We start from the raw sequence: 22,513 nt of genomic DNA, 5'->3' as shown, positions 1-22,513 counted from the left end.
TATCTGTAATAAATGGTTTATTGGTCAAACATTACCCGTGCAATGGCAGCTTTTTATAGTGCTCAATTGATGAGTTTACAATCACATAATACACACGATACATATAACTGTATTTGCTCCACACATTTTTGTGGCACTGTCGCAAGGGTCTGTGTAGCAAGGGTCTGTCCATTGGGTGACCTCAATACGACTTTCCCTAACCAAAGTTAGGTACCCATTTACACCTGGGTGGAGTGAGGAATTAGTTTCTTTCCCAAGGGCACAACATCCAGGCATGTCGCGGGTACAACTCGGGATCGAACCTGGGTCTCCCCGTTTCATAGTCAAACGCTCTTACCACTACGCCACCCAATGCCAAAAACAGGTGTCAGCAGACTCAGCAGTCAGCACAGATGTTGGAAAATTCCAGTAACAAATTTTTAACTCCTGTTTGCCAGAGCAACACAACAGTTAATAACTAGGAAAGACAGTAGCTATTATAACTTTGAAACATCTGGTACATATAAAGAATGGATAGCAATAAAAAGAAACAAGCAAGCTAGGGATTTATCATTTTACTTTTGTTAATTGCCAATACAAGATAGGTAATGGACATTATACACAATGTTATATCATATAATAAGCTGGTGTGTTATGCTGAATTGTACGTTGAACAATACATATACAAATTTGTACATCGTCTAATCAGTCTCTACTTTAATTTATATATTAATTTATCTTTTGGATAAAGAATTATCCTTGTTGACATTGTAGCAATTGTCAACAATTTAATCATGAATGTGGTAACTGCAGCTGTAGTAATGTTATGTGTGACACCTTTAATTTACCTAATGGTGATTTTCTTCAGACGTTTTCCTCAGATGTCCACATGACAATTTGTCTGCTGACAGTTATAATCTCTACCCTTTGGGGAATAAGTCTCACGGGGGCAATTTGTTATCACTGTCACATTAGTCTGGAAGATAAATTATCATAATTGTCCTTGGTCTGGGCAAGCTTTTTGTCTGTCTGTACTTAGGCCAAACCAATTTAAATTGTTGGTTCTCAGATTTGCCTCTTCATTTTTTTCCTGATTTGCAAAAAAAAAAAAAAAAAAGGATTCTGGTTCTGAATCAACTAAAGAATGCTCATATTTTGTCCCAAACAGTTGAGGAAAGTCCTTTTCTTCCTAGTTGTTACAGTTTTACCATCTATCAATACAGTGGTTTGATTAAAAGTTCAAAATTCATTGTTTAAATATCAACCCAGTGTTTTGTGTTGACTTCATGGCTCCCAACGTAGCTATGATAGGGATGCCTCAACCTGCTTTTATTTTATTTTCATTTTTTTGTCCCTGTCGCTTCATATTTTTCCTGAAAAAGTCAGAGAACCAACAAATTAAATTGGTGTGGTCTTTGATAGGGACTGACCATGAATGATCATTTGTGGGAATATCATTTGTGGGTCTGAGACTGCATAAATTTAAAAATGGGAAAATGTACACCACAACAAAGTTAGGAAAGAAAAATTATCTTTAAAAAAAGAACAACTTGCAATATTGCAGAATTTGGTGTTGTCTGCAACCCCCTCTTTAATGATTTTTGGTTTATCCCTAAATTTGAGAGAAAAAAAGTGTAGCAACACACAGAACTGCTACAGGCTTAGTGATGAAAATCAAGATGTTACATCAATTTTGCCAGTTGAACGTATGTTTTCCAAGTTCAAAAACACAATACTTGACACTGTACCTTCATCACTAGTACTGAAACACAACCATCAAACCCTTCTCACACCAATTTGTACCGTTCCATACATTTCAAGCACTAATTAAATCACTGGCTGCGACAGTGCGACTGGACTTCAAAACGCCCCGCAAATTAAATTTTCCTCGCTTACATGGCTCTGAAAGAAAGCATTCAGACACCAATAACGAAACTAATAAAACGACGTAACTTGATAGCCAGACTGCTACAGAGAATGTCTAACTCGTTAACTAAGTTATTAACTGATTAACCAATGAAAAAGATTTATTTTTACCTGTCTCCGTTGGGCCAAACGAAGACGCCTTTCCCCACTCGTTTCGTGCCATCTAAGTTCCCTCGAAAACTGGCACCGCTTTTGTAGTCCAGAGAAGTCTCTAAAATCTCTTCCTGCTTGGCTGACCGAAGCCTCAACAGGGCATGGATACTCTTCTCTTCCCTGACCGGCATCTTGAAGATTTGTCCGATCTTCAAGACGTTCCCAAGTAAAGGAAAGAAAACGGCAGAGAAGTCCACAATCGGTAGATCACCACTTCCGGATGTCTTGATTGTAACGTTGCCTTGACGAATTTTCCCGCCTTTCACAGAAAGCTCGTGGGATTTTCCGACACTAGGACCAGGCTTGACCCGTCTTCTGACATCTATGGACTGTCCAGAGGGCTATAGTTGTCTATTAGGAGTGCACGTTTCTCTAATAAATGTCATAGTACCAACCCTACCATGGCGATACTTGTGTGTGGTGCCAAGTCGGTGTGCACAATGAGTCCACAAACCGTGGGCGATACCAATAATACCAGGGGAGAATAAGATGATACTTTTTTTATATTATTTGTCTAAAACTTATTACACACAACTATTTATACATTAATGGCCATATATAAAAGAATTTTTAACGGTTATTATGTATCAAAGGAGTATTACGGGGGTTATATCGATTTTGTTACAAATAAGGCCATGACTACCTACCTCGTGATACAATAGTTTGTTCCGGGGACCCAAACAAGTTTGGCAGGCGTCTCCGGTTGCTTAGCACTGTTTGGGAAAGTGAATGGTCCCGCCCTGTCAATCATTCCCTAAACCACGCCCCCGCAACAGGTGTACCATTCACCTCAACCCACATTCCACCTGTGCACAACCAGTTCCAGAACTTTGCGGCACTTTTTACTTTGTAGACGGTATAAACACAAAACAACGGATCAAAAGTGACCTAAATTTTCTTTCCCCACCAGGTAAGGGACATCTATAGAAGTGGTCACAGCACCAGTTTTAGGTGTATTATGTTTAAGAACACTTATGTATTTACAGAGGCTCTTAGGTCCGTTTGAGTGAGAGGTATTACCTGAATAGAAGCCCTTGAACCCACTTAAAACAATTCAATACAAACAAAATCCAACCAATATTATCTCAAACCTTCATGTGGAGAGTTTAATTTGTCCATAGGTTTATATTTGTTTTCACGGTATTTGCTGAACCCAAGAATAATTCCTATCAGTGATTCTTTCCACGCAAAGAAAATTACATTTAGAAATACATTTTCCAAGTCAGTGGCTTGAACAAGTTAAAAGCCACTTTGGCGAGGCTTGAAGTTCAAAACTTTACACTTATTGAGTTTGAGAAGGGGTACGTCCTATCGGCCCCAACAAGGGCTCACCTTCCATTCCTGCATTGTTTTGGATACATCCTGTGGGTCCTGTCATCGCATAACACCAAACAAAGGGATGGTCACGCACAAATGGAAGTTTGTAAAACCGCCTTTTCTCGCTTTTGTCGTTGTCACCAATACCGAGTCCATTTCACTTGTAGTGCGGAGGCCTCCTATGGAGAGGTGGAATTTCGAGTGGCTTTGTAAATATCACTCGATAATGTTACTTGGCACATAGATCTCTGAGGCGATTGTTTTAATTTTCGAAATTGGAGGCATTCGACATACATTGATAGCGCAGTATGTGTTACAGGATAGCAGTCTTGAAATAAACTTTCTCTGTACAATAAGAGAGCAAGTTTTGTCTGAGAAAGAAATTTGTCTTGGCGAAGCATGACAAAGAGGTTTTGCAGGTCAGTGAGAATATACTAGAAAAAGTTCTCCCGCAGAGCGTTGTTGTTGCCAACTTTCTTTCCCCCACTGGACCAAAACGTTTTTATTGTAGAAGCAATAAAATAAAAGGCAAGTTTGAGTATATGTTAAGGCAGTATTGACTTTAAACATAAAGGCACGGTTGTAGACTTGAACTATTATTATATTTACTTTCTGTATTGTTTTGTATTTTATATGCATGTGCAAATAAGATAAACAAAATAAACTAAAACATTTCTGCATTTTACTACATTTATTTCGAGAAGCCACCAAAACTGAAAACTTCAAAAGTTTGCTGCTGAAAATTACAACTCTGTTCACCTCCCAAAACCCAATTGTTGCTGAAAAAGTGAGACACATTGTCTTCCACTACTTCCAAAAAAGAAGTAAAACCCCAAAAGCTTATACATGTATTGTATTCCGCAACAATTCTTAGAAGTCACTAGTTTAACTTGTCACCAGTTTGCTTGCTCATTTATGTTATTGTTGTTACTGTTTCTATAATACATTTTCGGTAAACATATTGTTTTTGCTCTCCTTCTCCAAATAAGCTCAATGACCTGAACCAGACGTCTGTCACCATGGTAACTAGTCTTGGGTTACATTATGTTGCAGTTTTATAGCAGGAGGGATTTAGACTCCTGGCACTATATAATATTAAATGAATGTGTTTGAGTAAGAATTAACAAAGCAGACTATATGTGAAGGTAAACATTATGCTTATTGCAAATGTTACCTTCCTAGTTTCATGTTGGAAGTAGCCCTTGAAGTTGCAAATAAACTCTACTGCTGATAGTACATGTATGGAAAAAAAAATCCCGAACAACACAAAAGTCCTTGACATTGGATTGTTAAATCTTTCATGGAATCATCCCACTAAAAACATGACATATCCTCCTTTGTTATGCAACAAAGAGAATAAAGCCGTCACTCAAGTCCACGAGGGGTGTCAATACCTTTACGCAGCTCGCGTGATCAAAAGAATCGGCGTACGGCAAAGCCACGAGGGTCACAAAGATATAATAGACGTGCCTTGAAAACGATACTCTTCCTGACATACCGTCATAACTCATTCTTGTCTCCACACAAAAAAGAACAACTCTGGGAGTACAGGAATAACAGACAGAGGACAATGGAACACAAAGGATCCAATTTTTAATAGAGGAACACACAGTATACCTTTATCATTTATTCATACGCACTCAAACATGAACAATAAATACATCTCCTAAGGGCAGGATGTTGCCCATTCATGCATGTCTGTTATCACATCTGCATGGTGTAACACATCCTGGTAACTTTTCACTCTGGGGATTTCAGACTATAATACAGCATTTATGTTTTGTTAAGCTTGCAAACCAAAGCGACAAGTAGCTGATATTATCTCATAGCTCCTATGAGAATACTGGTATATCACTTGGAGAGGATATAATTTTTTTTATTATGTATATATCCTAAAAATGTAATCCTCTCAAGAGAGTTAGTGTGGATGACAACATATGCCACTAATACTAATTGCATACATACATGTACATACAATAGAAGTCTTTTGTACCAGTAAACATTTGTGGGTTTAAACTTAAACCTGAACTGTTTTCTCAATTCTGTGGACATACAGCTCTTGTATTTGGGCTTACACAACAAACTTGGGGCTTAACCCTCTAGGTGTTACATAAATTTGCATACATTTTGAAAGCCTGATGAGAAAATCGTTTTTAACTGTCAAACTGCACATCTTGGACTTGTTTTACAAGTCATTACAAGTTACTGTAGTGGTACCAAATAGTAGTACTCAGTGGTAGAGAGAACATGCATATCTTTATATCATATCTTTTTGTTATAAGGTATACATTCACTTTGTATTGGACTTTGAATTTTTAACCCTTGTCCTGCGGCGCCCAACAATTGTTGTTTTGCACATACAGTACCATCTATATAACACAGTCTGTATACAGTATAGTTACGTTTTGGGAGTATTTCTCGTGCAACGCATCACACCGCAGCGGAACGCAACAAATGTAACAAAAGTACATGTAACTACGCCACCACAGGGCAAAAAAAGTCGGGGGTCTATGAACTGGTTAAGACATGAAATGATTGAAAAATATTGTGTAAAAAATGCCAGCAGGACAAGGCTAGCCTAAGGGTAATTAAAATTGGTGAGAAATTTGACATTTTCAGTGTATTTCTGAATTGACGGTGAACAATTCTATCACATGGAAGACGAATTTGAAGAGGTAATTATGTTTACCGAAGGAAAACATATTGTTTCTGCTACGTTTTCTCTTCTTCTTCTCCAAACAGTGACTTCTGACCTGGTTTTGGGTTGGGTTACATAATGTTGCAATTTTATAGTAGGAGGGATTTAGACTCATGTCACCATATATGTGGTTGTGTTTGAGTACAAATTAACAGAGCAGACCATATGCAAAGGTAAACATTATACACTTGCTTTGCAAATGTTACCTTAAAAAGTAGTTTCTAGTGTTTTGTTGAATTTATGGGTCTTTTCCGGAGCGTTGGCGTGTTCTGGCGTAACTGACGCTGAGGGAGCGGTTGAGTTTGGGTTCGCGCTGGTGGTAGTGTCCGTTGAAGTCCAGGCGGAAGCTGAGGAAGCGAAGACTCGGGTCGGAATGCTCGTTCAGCATCAGCAGGAAGTTTTGAACCATGTCCTGGGGGAGGGGGGTAGAAATATGAACATTAAAATACATTTGAAATACAGAAGACCAGGCCTCAAAATTAACCGTTTTTACTATTTTCCCAGAAATGTCCCAAACATAGATTTCAATTGTCCCGAACTGAGGATGGACTGTCACAGCCTGCTTTTCAGGAAATAAGTTTATGACAACAATAAGAAAACAACGACAACTGAATTTGTACAACATGATAGTACATGTATCATGGGCATGGCACCATCTTTGAGGCCCCCCTACAATGATTGGTCAAATTTAAATGTTTGATCTTTTGAACATAAATTTGAGTATTATGGGCTGCTGGCAGCCCGCAGCAGGATGGATGGATCGCCTTCCTAAATGACGTGGACGGTCTTAGAATTTTCCAGTTGAACCAAAATTGTCGCAAAACGTAATTTGAATTGTCCCGAGCTGAAAATTTAGTGTCATTTGACACCGAGACAATGTTAATTTTGCGCCCTGAAGGCTACTGTAAATTAATCTATTTTTGTAGGCATTTGGGGGTAGAAGGGGAAAGGAGTTTTTTGAAGTTGCAAGAACTGTGTAGCAATTAATGGAAATGTATATTCCAGATATGTAATGATCTCACATTGAAAATGAAACCATAGCAAACATTTCAAGATTTACAGAATTCTCTTCAAAATACAGTATCGTCTTTTCAAAATAAAGTCTCATGTCTTTACCTGGTAGGACTGTGAAATCACCCTTAGCTGAGAAGTAGTTTTGGAGAGGAACTTGTCACGGAACTCCTCCATTCTTGTGTTCTCCTCTTCCTCGTCCAGTTCTGTCACTCCCCATTTTCCCTGTTGAGATAAAAAAACAAATGTATTTAGCCATTCAATCATGATAAGAGAAAAAACAACACTTGTTCAAGTTTCCTGTCATACATATTATTCATCTACTGCTGCAACACTACATTGTACATGTAGTGTTCACTTTATGTTCGCAGTAGCAAAAGTTTGTGGTCTGAGAAAAATGGACATGATTGCAGAACTAACATGTTTATGGTGGTAGCAGGAGCAGAAAAAAGAAAGTCGGCGAATCATTTAAAATTCGTTAATGGAAATGGTAAGTTCACTGTAAAGTGACAGCAAACATGAAAGTACAGCGAAAAAATTGTGAATTACAGTATCATGCCAGGGGCAGTTACACTTGATGACCTACACACAATCAGATACAACTAAAGTAAGGCTCCTTGAGCACAGAAGGATATGCTGTACCCATAACAGTTTACAATGTACAAATATGTATGTGTTACCAGTTACCACAGCATACATGGCATTTATAGTCTTCCCTTTGAACCTTGCTCTCTGATCATATGACAAGTCAACCTTTTCCCTCTGACCTTGTAATCCATCTGACCCCTGCCCTGACCTTGTAACCCATCTGACCCCTGCCCTCTGACCTTGTAACCATGAGCCTGCCCTCTGACCTTGTAACCCATCTGACCCCTACCCTGACTTTGTAACCAATCTGACCCTGCCTTCTGACCTTGTAACCCACCTGACCCCTGTCCTCTGACCTTGTAACCCATCTGACCCCTGCCCCTGCAACCCATCTAACCTCTACCTCCTGCGTGTGCAACCCATCTGACCCCTGCCCTCTGACCTTGTAACCCATCTGACCCCTGCCTTGGCCTTGTAACCCATCTGACCCTACCCTCTGACCTTGTAACCCATCTGACCCCTGCCTTGGCCTTGTAACCAATCTGACCCTGCCCTGACCTTGTAACCCATCTGACCCCTGCCCTCTGACCTTTTCTGTGTTCTCCTGGATCCTGCGGAGGAACCTGAGCCTGAGGTTCATCTCCTCCTCTGCCTTCTTGTACATGGTGTTCTCCGCTGACTGAAACTTGATGATCAGGTCGAAAATGGTCCTCAGCTGTGTGAGAAGTTCCTAAAAAAAACAGAGGGTTGACAATAGTTCTAACACTGCAATATGAGTGATAACTATGATGTCACGGCCAGCACTTGGTAGGCAAAAACCGGTGACAGTTGGGTGACTTGCCTACCAATGATTTTGGTATGTTTTGAAATAACTAGCATGTACATGATGTACATGAAGTCCTTTCTTCCTAGTTCTTAAGTTTTTCAATGTAACAATGCAATTTTGTTTCATTACAAGTTCAAAATCTATCATTTTAAATATAAACCAGCCTGGTATGTTCACTTCATGGCTCAAATTGTAACATTTCTGGCTATCATGGGGTGCCTTGGCCTGTTTTTTTTTTTGCCCTGTCGCTCCTGATTTTAAAAAAAATCTGAGAAACAACAAAATAAATTGGTGTGGCCAAACCATAAAACATCCAGTATATAATTTATAAAAACACTTTTAGTGAGTTCCCTACCCTGGATTCATCATCCAGTAAGCAGTGTTGTATGATGGCATCCAGGAAGACTTGATGAGAGGCGATCACATGGTCAAGGTCAGGCGATTCCTTCACTTTCTTCCACAGCTCGTCCCAGGAACACTCCAGAACCTAGCAGTAACATTTACAATGGGAACAAACAGGATGTACAAACTTTGAGATAACTTTGAAACACTTCTGGAGCGCAGAATGTACTGCACCTGCTCGAAACCCATAATATATGTGCATAGCACTTTGGCAGAACGTCTCATATAATGTCGTATTCGCGCAAAAAAAGTTAACGTCCAGTCTGTAGTTTCCAAATGTTATGTAAGAAAAGATATCTCCTGTAATAGGGAAAATTCTGAAGCAACCTTGACCAAAAATCCAGCGAAAACCGTGAGAAATGGGGGTTTTGCGCAGGTGCAGTACGTTCTGCCGACGTGCTCTTCTGGAGCATCCTGTCCGCAAGGTCATGTGACCAAAAAAGTGGGTCAGTCATCCTGAGGAAGACTGTAGTGTCTGTATGGATTTGTTTTTTTTGGTTCATACTGTTTGCTATCACAATGAATATAGAACCTTTATCACATCTTTTGTCCTAGATTACATATTGAGGAAGTCAAGTCAATTTACATAAGTTTTCAGGCTATCACTGTATCAGCTACATAAACATCTGAAAGCCTGACCTACCTCAAATGTGATGTAGTATTGCATCTGGTTGATGAAGTGCACCATCTCAGAGGACAGGGTGTGGCAGCGGTGGAGTAGGGACGCCAACTCTGATGGAGGGAAGAACAATTTACTTATAGATAATCCATCATTTTTAGTTCTGATTCATTGTTAAGATAAAATAAATGAATTATGTTGTATTTTGCATGCTTCAAGAAAAAAAAAAGATAAAACCCTAACACAAATACACTCCAGAAATCATGTACAATATGACTAATAAACTGGTGGACGTACCAACTACTAAGTACATGTACCTAATACCAGCCCAGAAGAGAACAAGAAATAGCCATGCCTTCAAGTACCAGAGTTATCAACCAAAGATTGAGGTGTTGAAAAACTCATTCTTTCCTAAAACTATCGCAGAGTGGAACTCCCTGTCACCAAGAACTAGTACAGTAGGGGCATTATCACTAGATAGCTTTAAACAACGTTTAGATTTAGATGTCCAAGGGTTATGTGTAACACAACTTCGGTGTATTGTAGCCAGCTGCTGCCGCGCCGTGTGCCTGCAAAGCTAGTGTGTTACACTGAAGGGCCGTTATACAGACTATACAGATACAGAAAGTTACTGTTCTAAACAAATTTTTTCAAAGGAAGTCAGGTACCCATAAATATGCAGTATATAAAAAAAACACAGCAGTACCTGGCACAGTTTTGAGCAGCAGCTTGTGTATGGTCATCTGGTCCTTCCAGATCTCAGTCAGCGTGTACTCCATTCGTTTGGCACGCCACAGGAAGTTGAAGACTCGCAGGTACTGGATCTTGGTCTCCGGCGTGAAAACCGTACTGATGGGTCCGTCCACGTGATAATCCAGACTGAACACATCCCAGCCACAGTCTCCTGGAGAAACCTAGGAGAAATTCAAGGCAAATTGTTAGCACGTTGGCAGAACGTACTGCACCTGTGCAAAACCCCAATATTTCACGGTTTTTGTAGGAAGTTTGGTCAACAAAATTGTTGCATCAATATTTTGCCTGTTTCAGATTATATATTTTCCAACATAACATTTGGAAACTACAGACGGAGTGTTAACCTTATATGCACGAATATGACCTTATTACAGACGTTCTGTCAAAGTGCTATGCACATTACATTACGGGTTTTGCACAGGTGCAGTACGTTCTGCTGACATGCTCAAATTGATGGGCCTAGGAAAAAAAAAATTGTTTCCTCTGAAAAAAAATTAAGATCGGTAGGTAGGTATCTTTTTTTCTTTCTTTTCCTTTTTAGACTTTGGCGATCTCTAGTGATCCAACTTATACACTACAGCTTAACAAACTTACATTTTTGTCAATATTGGATAACCGACTGTACACTGTTTCCTTGCTCAAGCAGCTTCTACTAGCCTACTATCGTTCTACTATCTTCGATCGCGACTGCTGCCTACCTCCAGGAGTCGCACGTCTATTCTCTTGAGGATGTCAGGATCATCAAACTGTGCATTGGTGGCCCTGATAGCAGTCTCCAGTATACCTGTCAGGTTGTGTAGGTACAGGGTACTGGCTGGCTTGTTCAGGTCTGGTCTGGAGGAGGGAAACAACTAGTCAGTAATGTATGTTTAAAGTTAAGACTTTTGGTCCAACACAAAAAATTCTCTCACCTAGAGCTTTTGACATAGAGTCACCCTGACATTTTGTTTCACTTGACACTGTAAGGATTTTAGACACTGAACAAGACTATTTCTTGAGAGGGGTGAAGGAAGCCATTTACATCAGGGCCCATCACCCTACATTGAACCACGACGGGGGCCGACATCGTCTACAAGATACCTTTGACCCAGTGTTGACGTCACACTTCAAAGAAGCCACGTGACATGCTTCACTGGGTCAGTCTACTGAGGAAGACCACTGAGTGACTGGTCGAAAGCTGTAGGTGAGAAAATTTTGTGTTGGACCAAAAGTCTTATATATATATTAACTTTAAACATGTAACTACCAACACAGATGAACTTTCCTGATAGTATAGTCAGTAATGTACACTGGTCAAGTACACTGGTCAAGTGGTAAGCAATGCTGCTTTACGCCAAAAAAAAAACAGTTAGCTACTCAAGCAACTGGATATGATTTTGGAAATGGTCAGACGTTTCAGGTAGCATCCACTATACTTTTTGTCAGTGACTCTTGTCAGAAATTCAGGTTCATAATCATGGACTATTGATTGACATGGAAATACATGTACACACACTGTAGGTTAAGACAAATTTTTTGTCACTGACGAAAGGTAGTGGATGCTACCTGAAACATCTGACCGTTTTCAAAATCATATCCAGTAACTGTTTTTTGACATATCTTGTTACCTGGATGTCTAACCTTCACCGATGCAGCAATGCTGCTTTACTTGACTTTACTTTAGTTTATGCTGCTTCTGGATTGCAAGGTGATGGTTTTGAAATTTCTGACAGAACTGTCCCTGCAATTTCAGAGAAGGCTGCTAGGGGGCTGAAACATTCATCACAGCCTTTGAAAATCATTGTGAAAATGCTTCTTATTCTTCTTATTCTTTTTTTACAATTTTCCATTCCCTTTCACATTTCTCAAATAAAATACCGGTAGTATGGGTTCAAACACCCCTTATGGCCCTTTGTGATTTGAGTCCAGTAAGATTGCATCACTTACTCCAACAGGTCCATCAGATGTCTGATGAAGTCACCCTGTCCCAGCAGTAGGTACCGTCTCATAGCCTATAGAACAGAGAACGTTAGAACGTCAATGTATTACAATACAGTAGTGTGTGTAGTCCAGTGGTTAGCAATCCTGCCTCTGGACTAAGAGGTTGGGAGTTCAAATCCCGGCTGTTGTCGCTCACCCGACATGCACGCTACTGTTTAGGGTCACAGTCCTTCAGACGGGACGTTAAACCGTGGTCCACTGTTCATTGTGCTTGTCAAAAAGAGCTAGGGGAATTTCCCCGGTACAATGAACCTGTAAATACTGTACATAGAGTCTGTCTTCTCTGTCACAACCAGTGGAAGATTAGCTCTTCAGTGAGCTAAACTGGTTTGAGATATTTCAATAGTCAATGGATACCTAAGTACATTTAATAGTGAAAATTTGACGAAACAAATCAAGAAAACAACACTGTTAATACAGAGGATGGTATGTATGAACCTTGAGATGGTCCATGAACTTGTACTTGGTGTGTAGAATGTCCAGTAGGATGCGGCTGGTCTCTCTGTAGGCCGTGTCAATCACCTGCTGCAGGCTACCATCTACATCCCTCGTAAACAGGTCACCTGAAAAAAATACAACGTATGTACGTCAGGGCTCTAGCCAGCACCAGTTTTTCAGTCAATTACCGGAACTTTGCAGCGTGTAAGGGAAATTTTTTTAAACCAATTCGTCAACCTTGACAGACAAAATGAATAAAACTAGGGTAAAAATATGAAAACATCCGAATGACCACTCTCAACACCATGATTTGCCTCTCAAAATGGGAATTTTTGAAAGTTTTTGAAAGCTTGAAAATCCAAAATTTCCAGGGGGAGAATGCCCCTGGACCTCCCTAGATTCCCAACATCCGTTGATGAATCTTGGCTGGAGGAAAAAGACTTCAAGTTGGCTAGAGCCCTGATGTACGTACAAAATAGCTATAATATATAATTTGCTACATTACTCCTCCACCAGTTTTGCCAAGTTCAGTATGAATTGGTTTAACGTACTGGAAAAATTCCCCTGGCTCTGTCAGCCAAATGCATGGTCCCATGGAGCAAACCTACATTGTGTGTCTGTTTGTAATTCCAGGACATGGATCATGAGTGCCTCCTAGCAGTTGATGTGGGTACTGCAGGTACATGTATTACCTTCTTCCTCAGCCTCCCCAGACTTCACCACTGCCTTGGTCTTTAACGGTGACCTGTCCTGACACACCTGGCGGATGAAGTTGATGGTCTTCCCTATCAACAGGATCTAAGAAGCAGGATAAGACGAGAAAAAAGGACATGACGAGGTTAAATAGGAAAGAAAACATGTCTTATAGTTTTACAAAATTCTTCTCACTTGAAAGGGAAGTGATATTTTTCTTGCTGGAAAGGCGAAAATGTACCCCACATTATTTTTAAGCATAGAACAGAGAAAGAGTTGGTAGCAGAGGATGGAAATTAAATTTGATTCAGCTGGCTTTGTTGATGTTATGTTTTTTATCATGCAACGTGTTACAGATTATCATAAGGCCACACTGATTTAATTTTATGGATGACACCCACACATGCATTGATTTTTACCTGTTCTCAAAAAAAAAAAAATCACATCTCTGGGTGTCAATAGAGAGCCGGTGGTAACTAGGGAGGATGGCACCCAGGTTCCACAGAACTCAAGAACCCAATACAGTGCCGACTCATAAATGCCGCAAAAGGGCAGATGTGCAGGCTTGTCCTAAAAGTTGCTATGTACTACCATAAATTCACAATACCAGCTGTGTATTCCTATGGTTAAGCGGCATTTCTTTTGGCTAATTTACTTTATTCGCCTGCACGCACCAGTTTGGGGGTCTTCAGAGGATGTCACCCATACAATTTAAGTCAGTGTGGCCTGAAAGTTGATTGTACTTGTAGCCTTACCTTGTCAGCCTGTTCCCTCGTGATAAAAGCTGGGATCATAGACTTGCGCAGGGAGTACTTGTCATGCCACAGTCGGTCTTCTTTAACAGTCGGGTCCGAGGCAACAAAATACTACAAACAAACAAACACAAAATCACACAAGACAGTTGAATTTCTATACTATGAAGAACATGTTCAGAAGAATATATTAATTGGTCAAATTGTTTAGGTACAGGTTTAGGTATCTGTACCTAGACCCGTGTACCTGTACCCGTACCTGAAATTTGTTTAGGTACACAGCTCTAGTACAGTTAAAGAGTTCAAACTTGTTCCAACACAAAGAAGGTACTAGATTCTGTCTTCCCGCCACTTTTGATGCACTCCTGACGTCATCACGCTTCTGACTTCCGAAAAGTCAGCGATTGCCTCTCACATCTGATGAAGGTTGACGGATTCAGCCGAAAATTTATGGTGTCACTTCTCTGTGTTGGAAGAAGTATGAACTCTTTGACTATGGATTCTACCAACACAGATGAGCATTCCTTCGAACTCTAGTACAGGTTAGGTACAGGTAGACATTAGAAAAACCAGCATAGCTCCAATTTTACCTGCACCATTACTAGTAACCTGCACATGCAGGTGGTACAAATGTATTTCTATCCCTGCTAGGATAATACAACCTGTAGTTTTTTCACCAAGCCAACAGACCTCCTGATAGTTGTCCTCCAGGTCTCCCTCGTAGATCCACTGTTCCATGATCTCCCAGATGGGCTGAGACACGACGTTCAGAGTGTGTTTCACGAGCGAGCGAAGCGACGGGTCTCCTGTCTGCATGTAGGAGTGGACAACAGACGCCAGCGCACCTCCTTTTTTACCTACAGGAATACATCACAATCATGCTTTAGCAACATTAATATTGTACACAAGTTTTCACACTACAAATTTGAGGCAGTCATGTTGGTGAGGCCTAGGAAAAAAATTCTTGTGTTTCCTGTTTCAGTCCAGAAAAAAATTTTACGTTGGTGCAATGTACATTGTACTGTAGGTATGGATTCTTTTCTTTCCTTTTTTCTTTTTAGACTTTGGCAATCTCTAGGGATCCAACTTATACCAAGGAGCTTTATACAATACAGTTTAACAAGGTAAAAAATTGCATGAGGAAACTTTTTATTGTCAATGTTGGAAAACCCATTGTACAATGTTTCATCACTCAGGTATCAGATCATGGAGCTAGAAAATACAATACATGTATTCAGAAGGTCGATCAGCTCGAAAAATTCCTGTCCCTTGCAGGGGTCCACCTAAAAAAAGGCTAGGGTCAGCAGTTTTTTCTAGGGTCGGTCTGGAAACAGGGAACACAACATTTACTAGGCCTGAACAATGATCTTATCATATAGCTTATAAGAGAAGACTAGAAACTTTCAGAGGTTATATAATGTACTTTTATGCAAAAATAGCTTTAATTACCTTTGCAGGAGTCGACGAGACATGCCAGAGTTTTGAGTCTCTGTAGAGGTTCGTAGGACCACACGACCAGTCTACGCAGGGTCAGCCCACCTCCACTGCCTACACTCACTCCTAAGTCCTGGTCTTGTTGTACCTGCAAGAAGAGTTGAATATCTTTTTCTTTCAAGGGTATAAACTTCCTTCTTTTCCTTGAAATCCACATACAATTAGTACTTTAAGGTGCTCAAGAAGGATAGCTGAGGCATATTTAGAAATACTGCAAAACTCTATCTGATATGGTTGTCTTTTGGGTCTATTTTTATAATTGTCTTTCGTCTTGTCACTATGGCCACATTTTGACCGCCAAATTGAACGCCAAAGTTTGGATTTTTTAAACGCTCCAGCCAGGCCCCAGTGGGGGTGTGCAGATTATTCTTAAGACCAATCAGGCTCGCTTGTCATTACGTAAACTGAGAGCTTCACTTTGGTCAAATGGCCACTGACCACTAAAATTTAGACTGGGACAACTAAAAAGACGCTTCGGAACATTTTGGGACAACAGAAAAATAATCAGAAAGTCAGCCCTTCTTTTGTTTATCAGTCCCCACGAATTTCCCGTCTACTCTGCAATTATAGTACGCCTGGCAGTCAGAACGTGAGCAAAATAAAGTTGACTTCATAAAGTTGAAGTCATACAATACTTCCCGAAAAACAGGTTGGGACAGTTCATCCTTTCTTCGGGACAATTGAAATTTATTTTTGGGACAGTGCTGGGACAATAGGAAAAAAATTAATTTCGAGGCCTGGGCTTTAATGAATTCACCTGCTGTGTCCTGAGGTTACGCTAAAAAAAGTCTTCAGTCCTCACCTGTGCATCGAGCACTGCCACCAGTCTGTAGTACTCTGTGAGTTCATGCTGCAGAGCTGCACAGAAGCTCTGTCCCACCAGCCCCAGGGCCCTGTCTGAGATCTTACTGTCCACAAACTTGCGGATCTTGTTATGCAGCCAGCCTAACTCAGACAACTTCCCTAGGAGATCTCTCCAAGACTGGGGAACTCCAACCTAGGGTACGAAAAAAGAAGATATCAAACTAGAGATGTAACATTTGCAAAGCAAATGGATAATGGTTACCTTCGGACATGGTCTGCTCTGTTAATTCTTACTCAAACACATTCACATAGTACATGTACTACATGTAGCAGTATATGGGGAAAGGAGCAAAGCAGACCATGAAATTGCAACATGATGTAACCCAACACCAGTCCCCATGGTGACAGAAGTCAACAAATCATGTCATTGGTCAGGTAAGAGGTCACTGTTTGGAGAAGAAGAAGAGGAAGAAACTGAGCAAAAACAATATGTTTTCCTTCGGTAAACATAAAAAATAAGATATATGAGTAAGAAAAACCTAGCCATTGTTTAAAGATATCTAGTAAGGCCTAGGAAAAAAATTTGTTTCCTGTTTCAGTCCTGAAAAAAATTAGGGTCAGTAGGTAGAGATTATCTTTTTTTGTCAGACTTTGGCAATCTCTAGTGATTCAACTCATACAATACAGTTTAACAAAGTAAAACTTGCATGAGGACACTTATATTTTCAATGTCAATGTTGGAAAACTGATTGTACAATGTTTCATCTCTCAGGTGTCAGATCATGGAGCTAGAAAAGGTCGGTAAGCTCGAAAAATTTATGTCCCTTGCAGGGGTTCACACCAAAAAAGTTTACGGTCAGCCATTTTTTTAGGGTCAGTCGGAAACAGGAAAGACGTTCATCATCTTTTTCCTAGGCCCCTACTCTGTACTTCGTGGCAATGAGTTCTATTCTATGTAGTTACAGGAAAAAGAAATTTTTGAACAATACAAATCTAAATCAGACCTTGGGATCGATGAGAAATCTGTCAGCTGTTGAAGACATCTTGATAATTTTGCCGTTGATTCCTTGGAAGACAAAGAGGACATCTCGCAACAGGGCAGCTTCTGACAGCTCAAAGGAAGCTGTGGTGGACAAGGAGGCAGAAAATCTCTTAAGAAAACATTCAGTTGTAAAGACATTAGGCAGTGAAGAATTTTCCAGATGTAATACTTGTGGAGATACAAGATTGTACCTGACAGTGGCCTAATTATTGTGTTTACTGAAGGAAAACAGTGTTTTTGCTATGTTTCTTCTTCTCCTTCAAACCAAAAAGGTCAATGACCTGAACCACACGGGTTACATCATGAACTAATGTTGGGTTACATGATTACATCATGTTGCAATTTTATAGCAGGAGGGATTTAGACTCCTGTCTGACCATATGTATATATGAATGTGTTTGAGTAAGAATTAACAGGCAGACTATATGTGAAGGTAAACATTATATAATTTGCAAATGTTACCTTTCTAGTTGCATATTTTAAAATCATCATTGTATCTAGCTTTTTCATCCAGGTCAAAGTTCCTTATAGAAATACTAGTATCACTTTCATTAGCTTGAAAGCTGTATTTCTTGTTAATGTGTTCACATTTAACAAATTCTGATAGATAGTGTTATGATAGTTCATCTGTTGGTAGTTACATGTTTAAAGCTAAAACTTTTGTCCCAACAGAAAGAAACATTCTCACCAAAAGCTTTTGACCAGTCACTCTGGTTTTCTTCAGTAGACTGACCCAGTGAGGCTTGTCCTCTGGCTGAAAGTCTCTCTGGGTACGTCTATTGAAGAACAACAGAGTGACAGATCGAAAGCTCTCGGTGAGAACAATTTTTTTTGGTTTCGAACAAAATTTCTAAGTTTTAAAGGCATCCAGTGCAGTTTTTAGGACTTGAAAACCAGATTTTTCAAAGTCAATATTCTAGTTACTTATCTACATACTAAGTTGAAACAACACTCTCCCAATTGACATTCATGAAGCAAAAATGCCCAAAATTCTGCCAAAAAAAACTGGAAGGACCTGGGTTGATTTTTAGAGTACCACCCAGAAAATAAAGGACTAATCTTGGGGCTTGTTGCTGCCGTTTTTTAAGTGTGAAATACAGATTGCCTGATTTCCGGTTTTGCCACCCTAAAATTGTGTTGGATGCCTTTAACTTAAAATATCAGATTCTGATCAGATAGATACTGACTATTGTCAGCTCCAGGTCTGAGTGAGAGAGAGGCGGTCGCCCTCCCTGATGGTACAGTTGCCACCGACATGTCCCCGTTCCCGAGGTGGGGCTGACTCAGCTGTTGCCGTGACGACAGACTCAGGGCCAGCCTGTTGCCTAGTGCCTGTCTCTGGGAGAGGGACTGGGCAGGGGTGATCCCAGGGGTGGGTCCATAGCTGTAACACAGAGCACAACTTAGTGTAGGCTTATATACATTACGAAAATAATTCCATCAAGTTGGTAAAGTATACGATACAGGAGTTTTCTTTTACTTTTACACAACCAAATTTTTTCCCCTGCGACATATAACTACAAGAAGCAGAACTCAAGTCAGAAGCTCTGAGGAAGGTGTCTGATAGACGTAAGCACTTTAGGTGAGAAAATTCGGTTTTGTAAAAGAAAAATCCTGTATCCTAGGCTTCTATACAGTTACAAACTGATTGACACAAATTATGACACATACATACACAGTACATATTGTCCATTTTTTATTATTTATGTATTTTTTGTTAATGTATATATGTGTAAATAAACAATAGTGTAGTTAAAAAAATGTCTGAACAAGAGCTGTTGGACTTCAGCTTTTACCTCATGCAGTTGGAACCCTGTACATGTATTTGCTTCTTGTGGTGCTACATCAGAGTTGGACAAGTTTTCAAAAATCCACTTTCAAGTTACAAGGTCATTTCCACTCGCCAAACCAACTTTTCACTTGCCCAAAATATACATATATATCTATGCATCTTTACTACCACCAAGGAAATTATCTTAATTTGGAGTTCATAATGTTGGAAGCTTTATTTATCAAAATAAGGTGGTTTGCCTTGCTCCAACACCATAGCAGCTGGAAGTCTAGGGGCACATGCACTTGCCCGAACGAAGTACTTTTACTTGCCCTGCTGGGCAAGTGGGCAATTGGACTTGTCCAATACTGTTGCTACATTGTACTAATACCTAGCTGGGAAGGACTGAGGAGTAGGTGTAGGATCACTCCTGTCTGCTGTGTGGATACTGCTGATGTACTTACCTAGCTGGGAAGGACTGAGGAGTAGGTGTAGGGTCACTCCTGTCTGCTGTGTGGATACTGCTGATGTACTTACCTAGCTGGGAAGGACTGAGGAGTAGGTGTAGGATCACTCCTGTCTGCTGTGTGGATACTGCTGATACCACTGCTCCCTGTGGTGTCCCCACCAGGCATGGGTGTGCGCAAGGGACCAGGCATCCCGGGCACATGTTGGAAAGGTGTGGAGGTGGCATCTGTAGGGAGACCCTGCCCAAACAACGCCTCTCCTGCTGTAATCTAGTTAACAAGGGAACATACATGTGAACAACAGAGGTAAATTGCACCAAGGGCATGTTTTCTAACATTGACATTGTCATTCTAAATTTCTGATATCATGCAGTCAGCATAACTGATGAGATCAGTGAGAAACTGTTTCAAAGACTGTCAATTAGTTAACATTCAAAATCTTGAAATATCATAAAATGACTTCAATATGTAGGTTAAAGCCTTTGTTTAGATACAAAATTTGAGAACCGGTAAGATTTTAATTGTTTTAGAAACTTTATTCCATGTAACAGTCATTGAGAAAGATGTCTAATTCATGAAATTTGTATTATTTCAAAACACACAGAACTTGCAGTACTATCTACAACCACCAGGAGTCCTCGTGACACTTAAAACAATACTGCTAAAAGGTAATTTAACTAGAGTGAAACATGACACTACTATACCTTGATTCCTGGTCTGTCTGGACCATGGCTCAGGTTATACAGCAGGTAAAGGATGGCCCATCTGTTCTTTACTACATTCTGTGGGTGGGAGGAAAAACATGGTTGACTTCATCATCATTGACAAATCTTACATCCAAATGTTGTTTCTGTAGTTGCATGCAGCTCTATACTGTCTTGCAAAAATTACTGGCAAGATAAAATGCTTATATCACTTCCTGATTACATTCCTACGTACTGCATACCTACAGGATTGTCTTAGATCTGGTGTTGAAACACTGTGCATGGAACAAGTACAGCTATTGTATATTTGTACTAGGAAGGTAACATTTGCAAAGCAAATGATATTCACCTTCGCATATTGTCTGCTCTGTAAACTCTCATATATACCGGTATGGCCAGACAGGAGTCTAAATCCCTCCTGCTATAACATTGCAACATGATGTAACCCAACACCAGCTACCATGGTGACAAACATTTGATTCAGGTCATTGACCTTATTTGTTTGGAGAAGAACGGGAGGAAACAGAGCAAAACAATACGTTTTCCATCTGTGAAGGTAAAAATAATAAAATACATTCCAGAAGTTTGCAGTAAGTTCTCACATTGCTCTGAAGTTTACGGTGCAGTTCTGCAAATCTTGCTGCATCCCCTTCTCTTCTCTGTTTCACCACTGCAGGAAGAGACAATCATGAATACCTTTATACAAATCATTTTAATGTAGCATATTAAGAATTTCAAGTCTTGAACCATATCTCTGATATTGTGCATAACATAAATATCTAACAGTTTAAACTCAAGCCAAAATATGTGTTCATAAAATGTCCATACGATTATGATTGTGTCCTAAATTTATTTTTAGCATCATTATAACAAAATTTCATTATCACACTTTATTGATGCACACTACCAGGGTTTAGCCTGTTTCTGATAAACAAAACAGACAAAAACTTTAACATTTAAGTTAACGTTACATGTCAGTGAAATCTTACATTTCCTCTTGATTCTCTCTGCCAGCTGGAATTCATCACTTTCAACTGAAGGGGTAAAATGGCTGGAAAACAGGGGATAACTCATTGGTTAGAGCATTATGGACACCTTTAAAGTTGACAATTGAGCTTTAGAATATAATAATTAAACTTAAAGCCAAACTTTCAAACTTTGGTTTTTCATATTTTTGTATTGTGATTCAATTGATGTAAACAATGTAACACACCTACAAGTAAATTATTTGTATCTTCTAAGAAAGACAACTTGTTACACAAACTGTAGTGCATGGATAGTTTACTAGGATTCTAAGGTCACTGATTTTCTTTGTGGCTTTCTGATATGTGTTTTCTTAGTTATGATTATTAACAAAAAATGTTACATACAGAATGAGAATGTTATAAGTGCACAATACCATATAGCAATCATGTCATTGTGTACCTCGTCTTCCTGCTATCTTTTTCCATACTCTATATATTTTATTCAGTTGTAAATTAACGTTGTTTTTGTTCATTTTGAAAACTATGATTCTCATGATTAAGTTTTAAAGCTTACCTTCCCAACACACGTAAGGCGTACTGGAACTGTGGCGAAACGTCGTCTGCAAAACAAACGTTAGCTTTAGTCAATAATGACATCTTAAATGTCTCCTATGACGAACTATTATCTTTAAAAATCCGATCCAATTTTTCATAATTTGCAAGAACCCCTCCCCTTCATAATTTCTACACAACAAGAGCATGTTCCCGCCGTTTTACCTTCTTTCTTCTCCGTGATTCTACAAACCAGGCTGTGTAGAAGGCCCGCTGGACTCTTCATGTCTACCTTAGACATTGTCAAGACCCAATGTTGAGCCTCTGTGGAGAAATAAGATAAATCGATCACTGATGACAAATTTAAGTCGGCTTCGGCGCCATTTTGTTTTTACCCGCCAAGAGCTAAAAATTGTGCTAAGGGACAATCCATTAAGGCAGCTAGGGTTCTATTTCACGATGAAAACTTCCTTCGTCATTGTTCTGAACAAAGCAAAATGTTGCTGAGATTTGAACTAAAACTTTAAGAATTATGATTTGCGTTTCGTTTGTGATATTAAAATCTATAAAACCTCAAAT

At 39.7% G+C, this 22,513-nt stretch overlaps 1 protein-coding gene across 3 annotated transcripts; it reads right to left on the bottom strand.

Annotated features, from left to right (window-relative positions):
• Nucleotides 1–6,229: 6,229 nt before the first annotated feature.
• On the bottom strand, nt 6,230–22,333 carry LOC109463770 (gamma-tubulin complex component 3-like). 3 transcript variants are annotated; one of them, XM_019760629.1, is made up of 22 exons: nt 22,160–22,333; nt 21,957–22,002; nt 21,407–21,468; nt 21,020–21,087; nt 20,418–20,495; nt 19,784–19,983; nt 18,663–18,859; nt 17,438–17,556; nt 16,432–16,626; nt 15,585–15,717; nt 14,826–14,992; nt 14,139–14,249; nt 13,383–13,488; nt 12,691–12,815; nt 12,199–12,263; nt 10,971–11,106; nt 10,226–10,433; nt 9,544–9,632; nt 8,854–8,985; nt 8,262–8,402; nt 7,190–7,309; nt 6,230–6,485 (listed from the first exon to the last, which is right to left on the bottom strand). In XM_019760629.1, the coding sequence occupies exons 1-22, from the start codon at nt 22,233–22,235 to the stop codon at nt 6,312–6,314; spliced, it is 2,748 nt and encodes a 915-aa protein (XP_019616188.1). In that variant the 5' UTR covers nt 22,236–22,333; the 3' UTR covers nt 6,230–6,311. The 3 variants fall into 3 exon arrangements, with proteins under 3 accessions (XP_019616188.1, XP_019616187.1, XP_019616186.1); XM_019760628.1 differs by lacking the exons at nt 21,407–21,468; nt 21,957–22,002; nt 22,160–22,333 and adding an exon at nt 19,638–19,775 and having other exon boundaries at nt 19,849–19,983; XM_019760627.1 differs by lacking the exons at nt 21,407–21,468; nt 21,957–22,002; nt 22,160–22,333 and having other exon boundaries at nt 19,711–19,983.
• Between the last annotated feature and the right edge of the window lie 180 nt (nt 22,334–22,513).

Source organism: Branchiostoma belcheri, unplaced genomic scaffold (genome assembly GCF_001625305.1).
Source record: "Branchiostoma belcheri isolate BF01 breed outbred unplaced genomic scaffold, Haploidv18h27 scaffold13, whole genome shotgun sequence".
NCBI lineage: Eukaryota > Metazoa > Chordata > Leptocardii > Amphioxiformes > Branchiostomatidae > Branchiostoma > Branchiostoma belcheri.
Note: the sequence above shows the minus strand (reverse complement) of the source record. Positions and strands in the feature narration are given on the sequence as shown.